The sequence below is a fragment of the Myotis lucifugus genome, unplaced genomic scaffold (assembly GCF_000147115.1).
Source record: "Myotis lucifugus unplaced genomic scaffold, Myoluc2.0 scaffold_8, whole genome shotgun sequence".
Classification (NCBI taxonomy): Eukaryota; Metazoa; Chordata; class Mammalia; order Chiroptera; family Vespertilionidae; genus Myotis; species Myotis lucifugus.
In genome coordinates this window covers 6,540,063-6,550,823 of record NW_005871056.1, presented here as the reverse complement: position 1 = coordinate 6,550,823, position 10,761 = coordinate 6,540,063, and the positions used below count along the sequence as shown (strand labels likewise).

The 10,761-nt window shown below is 57.4% G+C and overlaps 1 protein-coding gene across 1 annotated transcript in view; it reads left to right on the top strand.

Annotated features, from left to right (window-relative positions):
* The window catches only part of KY (kyphoscoliosis peptidase), a 42,687-nt gene extending 32,308 nt beyond the window's left edge, over window positions 1–10,379 (top strand). Inside the window, 3 exon segments of the mRNA XM_014451407.2 lie at window positions 3,429–3,617; window positions 4,877–5,067; window positions 9,484–10,379. Coding sequence (XP_014306893.1) covers window positions 3,429–3,617; window positions 4,877–5,067; window positions 9,484–10,379 — 1,276 coding nt within the window.
* The last annotated feature ends 382 nt before the right edge of the window (window positions 10,380–10,761 follow it).

The following is a 10,761-nucleotide window of genomic DNA, read 5'->3' as shown; positions in this document are numbered from 1 at the left end:
AGTAGTAACCAGATCTCCTCGGATGGTTTAGGCGGTCTATGCGGAAGGGATGGACTCTTAGGGGGTTTCTCATTATCGCCAATGTTAAAACCCTGCCAGCTCCATACAGCAATCCCTACTCCTTTGGTGTCCCGGGGCTTTGTTTATCACTAGCATTTCAGTGTCGGTTCACCTACCTGCCCCCTTCCAACTTCCAACTATGAGCACTTCCAGGGCAGCCAGTGAGCTTAATGTTTGGAATATTACATTTTACTATATTGTAGGATATGATATGATATGATATGATATGATATGATATATATGATAGTAATTCCCTGGTGCCTGGTGCAGTGCTTGGCCCAGAGTGTATGCATCAGCAATCTCTTGATGGCATGAAATGGCCATGGGTCATCCTGACTAGCTACCAGCAGCTGGAATCACTAGTTCCACAATTTGGCACGAGAATCATGGAATATGAACAATAATGCTTTACATGAGGACTGCTTTGTCCAAATCATCTGGCACATTGCTGCCAGGTAATAAAATACCCTCATATCATAGTCAAGCATGGCATAAGCTTAGAGCTGAGTTTCCTTTTTCATCTTTACTCTGCCCCGGGCATTCCCCACGGCCCTCCCATCTTCTCCTCGGCCTGTCAGAGATCATTGAATGCCAGCTTTTCTTTTTGCTGTGATAAGCCTGGCAAGGTCACACTGGAGGTGACCATGGGAGCTGGGGGTAGAGCTAGGGTCTCCTGACTCAGCCCAGTGACCGCCCACTCCAGTCTGGAGCACCCCAAGCCTGGGCAGGTTCTCAAATCTTACCCCCACTCCATCTGCTCCATGGGAGGGTCCCCGATGGCACACAGCCCAGGGACACGGCATCACCTAGGAGGACCCTCAGGCCGAGTTTGAACCGGCCATGCTGCCCGCATCAGCACCAGCTCCATTTCACTGTGGAGCCTCCTCCCTTCCTGATGCTAGGTGTCCAGGTGGCTCTGAGCGGATGAGCATCCGCGGGCAGGTGTACGAGGGGCAGCTCCACTCAGTGCCTCTCCCTGCGAACAGGCCGGCTCCCTTCTCCCTCCACATGTACTCAGAATCGATATGCACAGACATCTGGGCAAGAAAGGAAAATAACTCACTGAAGAAAGTAATTTCAAGTAGGATGTATGCATTTTTTCCAATTCCAAAAGTAACACATAATCACTGCTGAAAATTTAGAAAATATAGAGAAGTTCAAAGAAGAAAATTTAAATCCCCCAGAATCCCAGGGGACTTTTGCACTGTTTCTCTCTCTGCCCTCCCCCTCTGTCTCTCATCCTCCATGAATGTGGGCACACACTCACTCACACCCGCACTCACACACATTCTCACACACAATGTGCTGAGGGCAGAGTTTTATGGGCTCCTGTCAATTAGCACTGCTTCAGGAGCATTCCTTACCTCACTAAATGTTCTTCACAGCATTTCTCCTCCTCCCCCCTCTCGGAGAATGTGGAGCCCTCCAGTAGAGGCCCAACCCCCACCCAGACCTCCTTCCCACCCCTCTGGCCTTGCTTTGACCTCCCCTCTTGTTGGCAGTTTGCTCTAAAACTATGAACTGTTCAGATCTCCTCATCCTGGGAACAAGCCCCCTGGACCCCGCGGCCCTGCAGGTCCCTCCTCTGCAGCGAGGTGAGGCAGGGGCTCTGCAGGTGTGCATGCTGCCCTCTCCCTTCCTATGGGCCCTCCCAGCCCTGCCTCCTGGGCCTCCAACCTCTGAGCCGCCCTGCTGCTCTGAGAGTCGGTTTTGATCTTTACCAGCAGGAAATCTAAACATCAGGACCCAGTGTCTCTTGCTTTCTGCCCCCGTCCCCCACGTGCTCCCAAAATCCTCCGACAGGGCCCAGCTGGTCTGTTCCCTGTGAGGTTGCAGCAGAAGTGGGGGCTGCGGGACAGCCAAGCCCATCAAGAGCCCCAGCAGAGCGGCCTGTGCCCTGTGTTGGGAGGGCGGGGGGCAGGACTCATCCCGTGCAGGTGAAGCACCCTGCAGGTGGAATGTGGTCACCTGCAGGCTCCTCACCTCGCTTCTCACTCTCAACAAATGATATGTAGTTATAGATAAGTAACACTTAATCCAGCATTCTGCTAAGCGTTCATTAAACATTCATTTTTATAGGGAAATTTTCCCCCATTCCCATGGTGAGTGTGTGGCCGTTTCACCCCAGGACCTGAGAGGCCCCATGGCACTTTTGCTTAGAGCAACTGAGGCTGTGGGCCTGGTCCATGGATGGACCCCGTCACCAGAGCGTCCCCCCTGAACCAGGCCTGGTGACCCCCGGAGTGCAGAGTCAGGTCACCAGGTCAGCGCTGTGGGCAGCCTGTGTGCTCCAAGGAGCCCATCTGAGGGGCCACATGCACCCACGGGTAGCGTGGATTTGTGGATTTATTATGCCCGATTTCCACAAGCGAAAGGACAGTGTCTCAAAGAAGAGGCAACGTTTTCTAATTCACACAAAAGCCCCAGAGGGCTAGCACAGGTGCCCCCCAGTCAGACTAGCAGTCCACCCCCTCGGCTGCCATTTGGGGGGCTGGGGTACTGAAGAGGAAGGCTGCCAACCATCCCAGGACTCTCCGGTTCTGGCTTGGCCTTGGGGTGGTCCCCAACACTCAGATCTGGGCCTCAGGACTTCAGCTATAGACACCCACACTGGAGCTTCCAGTGATCACCGAGGTTCCCAGACGTGGCCAGCACCCAGGCCCCACTGTCCAGGCCCCAGAAAGTGTCAGCAGCTCAGTTGTGAGCGCCGGGGGCTGCTCTACCAAAGGGGCCCAAGAGCTTGGAAAGACCCATCAGCGTTCTACGTCCCCAAGGACAACTGTGGGGGACTTCAAACCTGTGGCCACAGCAGTCATGACCTTAATGCATGCTGTGGCCTGTCAGTTGGACCAGAACGATCCTGGAGTCAGGGCTGGACACTCAGGCTGCCCACTCCAGGGGTCCCCACAAAGGGGACCTTGAGCAGGCGGAGCTTTCTTCTGCACCCCGGCTTCCAGCACACCTCCCTGACACCCCACCGTGTCAGCTAGACCCCGCCCCGCAGTCGTACAGGCGTTTAGAGCTGCTCTGGTTCAAGAAGGCCACCATGTCCCTGGTTCCGTGTCCTTGAGGTGGTTCTCACTGTGGTGAGCACCCAGGCAGGCTCTGGGAGAGACATTTAGTCTGGAGGGAGGAGCAGGCAGCCAGAGGACAGCCAGTCTTGACCAGCAGGACTGTCCAGGCCCCTGCTCTGGAGGTAACAGCCCACAGGCTGTAAGTGTGTGGCTCTGTGAGAGGTAAGGAAAGAGAGACGCAGAGGGCCTCCGGGACAGCAGAAACACTGGAGGCCTGGGGCCACTGACAGTCAGACTTGGGTGGCGGGGGACAGCCCAGCAGGAGCCGCCTCTCAGACCCGCTGTCGCCCCCAGAATCGCTGGAGTGCAGTGCATGACGGTGCCCGGCTACTCCAAGGGCTTCGGCTACCAGACAGGGCAGAGCTTCTCGGGGGAGTTTGACCACGCCTGGAACGCCGTGTACCTGGAAGGGAGGTGGCACCTGCTGGACAGCACCTGGGGCAGTGGCCTGGTGGACACCACCACCTCCAAGTTCACCTTCCTGTGAGTACCAGTCTCCACCCTGGTAGGTGGATACGGGGAGAGCCAAGGATGAAGGAGGCGGCCGGAGGGAAGGAGGGCCAGGGAGGCCTCCGCCTGCTGCTGGCTGCGCCACCTTCCCTCGAGCCCCAAAGTGAGCCAGCTCCAGACCAATTATAAGGGCCCAGAACTGACGGGGTGCACAAGGCAGAACTCCTCTGGCTCCCTATTACTCCCTCCACCCGAGAGCTAAAAGCCTCCAGCCTTTGCCCGCGGGCCACATATGAGGAAAGGCGGGGCTGGGAACCTTCTTTAACTCCCCATGGGTTCCCTGGGCCATTGACTGTATCATGATGCAGATACCCGCACCCTCTCCTGCTGCTCCCTAGACACCAGGTCGGTCTCCTCCTCTCTGGGCTGAATGCAGGAAGGGGTGCTGATGGTGTGCAGGGTCCTTGAGCCACACTGAGTGCAGGCTCTGGCCAACCCTGGCCTTAAGCGAAGGCCCTGACATTCATTGTGGATTGTGATGTCCATCAGCAGCTCAGATCCATCAGAGAAATGAGCGTTGTCTCTCTCACTGATGTTTTCAGTTTAAATCTTGACAGCCCCGCATACAGGACAAGTGCAAGATCTTGCACGTGCGCCCACGTGTGCATACACACACACACACACACACACACATGCAGGACCTGTGCATTCACATGCCTCCTCACCTCTGTCAGCTCCGGGCACTGCTCGCTTTGGGCCAAGTAGAGCCTCCCCATCTCAGATGAGTCTCCCCATTCTCTTCTTGGTGCCCATCGCTGACCCCCAGAGAGCCACATGGGGTCGTCCCTAGACACTGCAGAAGGCCTCCTCCCCGCGCAGCTGCTCAGGCAAGGAGACCAGGGGGTGATGGAGCCGGCCCCCCTGAGCACTTTCCGTCCCAGCCCCCTCCCCTCCACTGCCTGGCGCCTGGTGCGCAGGCCATGCCTTTTGTTCCCTTCAAGTCTCTGGCTCTGAGAACAGGGGGCCCTTCTCCCAGGCACAGCTGTGGGTTGTGGCCTTTTAGACGGGGACTCACATCCTGCCTTGGCTCCTGTTTCGAGAAGCAGACCCTGAGGGGTCGTCTCCAGCGCCCATGTCAGGATTGGCGGTGGTGCCTCTTCCCATTTGGGGAGCAGGCAGGCCCCCTCCTGGGGGTGTGTTAGCCCAAAGCAGGCCCCGCAGACCCCCCTGGAAGGCCCCGCCTCCCCCTGCGCACCCCATGCGGCTGCTGACCAGCTTCCCCTCCGCTCCAGCTACAATGAGTTCTACTTCCTGACGCATCCCGCTCTGTTCATCGAGGACCACTTCCCAGACAACAAGAACTGGCAGCTGCTGAAACCCCCGCAGTCCCTGAGGCAGTTCGAGAACAACATGTATCACAAGAGTGAGTTCTACAACAAGGGGATGCTGAGTGCCCACCCGGAGACTCCTGTGATCCGAACAGGTAACCCCGGGCAGGTGGCCGGTGCGCCCGCAGCAGGGACAAGGCAGCCTGCTCAGTGCCTCCTGGCACCCGGGCCCCCATGGGACTGTCCTTCCAGGCCCGTGAGCTCGGTGTAAGCTGTATGTGTGGGGGCATTCGGGGGGTGGGGGGTGGGCACTGAGGCAGCCAAAGCTGTCAAGCCATTGGTCACACGTGCAGGGACAGAAGCCTCCTCACACCAGGATGTACCAAGATGGGGGCATGGAGGGAGCCTGCGGGCTTTCCTACCCAAGGGCTGAGTCCCCCCACGCTGGCTGAGCCTCGCTCAGCTCCCAGCAGCAGGGACAGCTCAGCCCTGGCTGCACCCCCTCCCAGTTGAAGTTGACTGCCCTGCTGTATTCTCCTCCCAAACTCCTGGCAGAGAGCACGGCTGGCCCAGCTGGTCAGTTTCTGTGTGTCAGTGGTCTAACCAGAAGCCCGGAGTGGCAGGGGTCTCCCAGGACCCAGGGTGGGGAGAGGCTTTCTTAGGGAGGTGGCCACTGAGCTGGGTCTTGGGAGCTGGAGCAGAGCAGGCATCCTGGGACCCGGGGACGGACATGTTCTGGGAACCTCTGAGCTCAAGCCCCAGAAGCCTGAGACTGGAGACCCAGGCCAGGCTCCAGAGGGCAGCGCAGCCTCCTCCGTGCCCGGGATGCTGCTGGCTCTGCTGACCTCTGCTCCACCTCCCTCCTCCCGGGACAGGACCCAGCCTTTTCCAGCTGGCTCCCCTGGGGCTGGGCTGGGCAGTGCAGGACCCCAAGCTGAGCTGTCCCCATGGCTGGCCTGTGTGACATTTGCTCTCCACGTCCCCACGGCGGCATCATCTGCACTTTATGAGGCATATGGGGGCCACCTCCAGGGATCCAAAACTGTGGTCGTGGGCCTCGCAGGACTCTCTCCAGAGGACTATGTCTTATGCATCTCCAAGGCCCTGGTGCCTGGTCCTGGGCTGGGCACATGGCTAGACACACCACAGGGTTCACACAGCCGGTCAGTGCTCCCCTCCACCTCAACGAAGGACGGCCTGCAGGGCCCTCCCTCTCCAATCCCAGGGGGCCTGTGTGCTCTCAGGACCGAAGGCTTGAGCTCACACCAGTGGTCGCACACACAGGGTGGCCTGTGGGTGGGCCCACTGCCAGGGGATGGGGGCAGCTGTGTTAGTTCCAGCTGCCTTGTCCCTCTGCCTCACAAGGGTTTCCTTAACCAGGCTGAATCCGGCTTACTTTTTAAAACTCAAACACCTGGGGGCTCCTGCTACAGAAATAACAGCGGGAGGCCACTCGCCTGCGATGAGGCAGGATGGCCTGGGCTGCCAGGGTCTCCTCAGGTGGGGAGCCTGTCGTCTGAGGAGCCACAGGGACGAATGCACCAGGCACACCAACATCTAACTAGTGCCACCGAGCTGACTGCGCCTTTGCAAGAAATGTCAGCACGGGCTGCCTTCTTAGATAGTAATCTGCAATGTGATTCCATATTCGAGATGCATATTTAAAGAATGCCTCTGGGTTGGAGCTAGTTAAGAGAGGGGGTGGGGAGGAAGCAGAAGAGGGAAACCGGGGTGCACAAGCAGGACAGGAAGAGGACACAGGACAGTGGGGTGGCAAGCCACTGAGAGCAGAGAGCTGGGGAGGGCCATGAAGGGGAAGGGAGGAGAAAGGGACATGGGCTCCTACGTCCCCAGGTGGCCCCAGCCCTTTATTTGTGTGTCCCCAGCCATAACACTCACTTTTGCCAAGAAACCTCTGGGTGGCACTGGGACAAGCAGGAAAGGAGGGCCCCTTGGCCACAGCACCCCCACCCAGCAGGGAGGACAGACATTACACAAAATGAATTCATGCCTGGCCAGTGTGGCTCAGTGGTTGCATGTTGACCTATGAACCAGGAGGTCACAGTTCTGAAACCTGACAATCCATGGGTCCGGGCTGCCTGTTACTACCTGAGCCAATTAAGCAGAGACAGAGTTGATTCCTATGTGAGCATTTATTCCAGTAACGCTCACATACGCCGACACTAGGGGAAGCAGCAGGTCATCCGCGAAAATCTGCTCTCCCACCTCCTAGGAGCTGGCTGATTATCTATAATAACAAAAGCTTAATATGCTAATTAGACTGGACGTCCTTCCGGACGACCTTCCAGACAAAGCTGGGGTTGCGAGGGAAGTCTGGGTCCTGGGTTCCTGCTGGTGGCTAGAGGGAAGCCCAGGTCCCAGGTGCCAGAGGGAAGCTGGTGCCGGCAGCCGGGGGAAGGAAGGCCTACTCTTGCACGAATTTTGTGCATCGGGCCTCTAGTATAGGAATAAGGAAGAAAGGCTGCATGCAAGGGGGATGGTGATGGGGAGGGGAGGACATGGCTGCAGGGCCCGGGGTCTGTGTGTCTGTGTGTCTTCTTCCAGGATCTTGAAGTCCAATAACAAGGTAGTTAATTTTCAGTAGTATTTAAACAGCTTGCCATTTCCTGGGACAGAGAATGGTCAGCATTCCTGAGGCAAACTCGAGGGCCCCAGGTGTCTCTTATCTTTTTACAGCTGTTTTCTTCTTGCCACACATCCTCCAGTTTCCTCAGGTCTGTAAGAAACCTTCTTATCTGTAGCTCGCAAGGTGAATCATTCTTAAACAACTGTGGCTCTATTCTTCTTACGTGCTCTTCTCCACTATCATTTCCATTCCTGGTCAGGGCACCTGCCCGGGTTGCAGGCTTGATCTGAGGTAGGGGGCGTGCAGGAGGCAGCTGATCAATGAGTTCCTCTTGTCAGTGATATTTCTATCTCCCTCTGTCTCTCCCTTCCTCTCTGAAATCAATAAAAATATTTTTTAAAATAAGACAAATTCATGACAGCAGTGCTACGTTCCTGAAAGGGAGGCAGGGCGGGAGAGGGGCCTTCAGGATGCTCAGCCTCATCTGGGGGGTCCGGAAGGCTCCTTGGCAGTCAGGTCTTACCCAGGTTTGGGGGATGCTGTGGAGGGGAAGAACAGGTGAGAGGGTCCTGGGGGTCAAGGGCAGTGCCCTGGAGGATGTGAGAGAATGCCCTGTGGCCCTGAGGGGGAGGCCCCTGGCGCTGGCCAGGCCTGGGCAATGGTCTGCTGTTGGATGGTGACCGCAGAAGTGAGCCCAGGAGAGGCAGGGGGGATATTTTCACAGGAGCCCTCAGGCTGCCGTGTGCAGGCCCCGGCGGGTGTCCCACACATCAAACGTGAATTGCAGGGGCACCTCACAACCAACTCAGATGTTAGGTGGAACAGGATGGGGCCATGAGCAGTTAAGGGCTGAGATAACTCTGCCCACTGAGCTGACTTAGAAGAGGAAGTGAAGGGAGAGGGTTGCAACCCTTTATTGTTCTTGGTCACTTTCTTGGGAGGTGATCTTGAGACAGGTGTCCCATAGGTTCTGAAGGCCGTAGACAAAGAGTGTAGAAAAAGAAAACAGCAGAAAGCACAAAGAACCCCACAGTTAGTGCAATGGAAAGGGAAGGAATGATAGCAGTCGGCAGTCAGAGGAATGGAAAGAGGGGCCAAGCTGGAGAGGGTGGCGGCCCAAGGGGAGGAAAGGGTGTGGCCTGCAGCCTGGGTTCTCCAAGAAGGCCACTGAAGACTTTGGAGAATGGAGACAAAGGCCAGATTTCAGAGCCAAACGAGTAGAGGGGACCTGCCGTGGGGAGGGGTTTGGGGGTGTAAGGTGGGTGAGGAGTTGGCAGTACCTGAGAGGGTAAGGGGAGAGGCAGAGGGAGGGCTGAGGCCAAAGACCCGCCCGTGCACCCACTGGATCTTCACTCCACAAACATGGCTAGGACACGCCCATGAGGAAGCATGAGGCAGAGGCGGGTGGAGCAAGGAAGCAGCCCCACCCTTTGAGCACAGTCCGCAGGAGTGAAGCCATTCCAAACCATTTTTAAGGTGATGTGTTGACGTGACAGCTGTTGTCACTGTAATAAGCAGATGCTGGAGGGAGCGGTGTGAAAGCAAGGCTCAGGACTGGGAGGAGATGGTCCAGGGTGGCTCTGCAGCCAGGGCCCGGGCCCTCCTCACTCCTGGGCCCCTCCCTGCTCTGGAATCAGGCTGGGCCTCCATGCAGCTTTCATAAGGTGAATCAGATGAGTGCGGAGAGCACAGACAGCTGGGGGCCGATTGTTTTCTTGAGACCCCAGCTTTCAACTCCCTCAAAGAGAACCACCTAAAGCAGTTAGGGGGACCCTCCCCGGGGTGTGCTGCAGTTGGCTTATGTCATGTTTGGGGACATCACATTGGACACTTAAAATCAATCATGGTGAAAGTATTTACACCACGGAAAGGGGCAAACACTACAAGTCAGGGTTTTGCATCCAGAGAGCCAGCTGTTAACCATTTACCAGCACATCATCACAGGCTGAACGCATCTCACCCGGCCTTGGCTTTCCCTCCACAGTGAACGGGAAGGCCACAATCACCGTGGAGAGCTGTGCCCCGACCCTGTTCATGTTCATGCTCAATGGCAAGCAGGAGCACGGGCTGCTGAGACTCCAGCAGAACGGGATGAAGCTGGATGTCTACCCTCCCACCATGGGCACCCACAAGCTGCAGATCTTTGCCAAAGGCAACTCCGACATCTACAGCTCCGTGCTGGAGTACACGCTCAAGTGTAACTACGTGGACGTGGGGGTGCGGCTGCCGTCGGAGCTGCACCAGCCCGTGGGCCCCAGCTGGTTCTCGGAGCAGATGGGCATCCGGAAGCCCTCCCACCCTGACCCCATCATCCACACCAGCGACGGGCGCTGCTCCGTCAGCTTCGGCGTGGAGGAGGGCATCAGCGTCCTGGCTTCCCTGCACGGGGACGACGGCCCCATCACCGAGGAGACGCAGCGGCGCTACATCTTCCAGCTGCACCGGGAGAAGCGGACAGAGCTGAAAGTCCAGCTGCCCCGCGCTGGCAAGTTTGCCCTCAAGATCTTCGTCAAGAAGAGGCAGGAGCCGGGCAACTATGCCTTTGTCTTCAATTATCTCCTGTGCTGTTCCAACACCAAGGTGAACTGGCCCATGTTCCCCGAGAGCTTTGGTAACTGGGGGCAGGACAACGAGCTGCTGGAGCCTCTGTCGGGTGTGCTTCCCGCCAACCGCAACGTCCCCTTCAAGTTGAAGCTGCACGGTGTCGCCAAAGCCCTGGTGAAGGGGCAGGACACGTGGCCCCTGACCCTGAACAGCGAGGGCTACTGGGAGGGCAGCTGCAGCACGGCCGGCTGCCAGGAAGTCTACGTCATGGTGCTGGAGAACGCCAACCACAACTTCTATTCCTACATCCTGAAATATAAAGTGAACGACCAGTGAGGGCCCGGGCCCTGTTACCCCGCCAGGGAGGGCCCCAGGGAAGTGCAGAGAGCCCCGGACACCACTGAGTCTGCATGGAATCACTCCCAGGCCTCTGCCTCCGCCTCCCCGCCCTGCTGCCTGCCGGAGCTGTGATGTTTGTGTTCTGAGGGCTTCGCTCAGTGGTGGCGATGGCCGAGGGGACAGAGGCAAAGGCCGCTTAGAAGAAAAAGGTGCTATGTAAATCCACGGTATTGTAAACTGTACACCACTGCCCAGTGCCCCTTCTCGTGTTCATGCTGTTGTCGTTGTTGTAGGGCTGATGTGGGGAAGCAGGGGTGTTGGCCAGGCTGGGAGCTCTTCACGTGCTGGGGAGAGAATTCATGCTCTGTTGGGCCCCAGA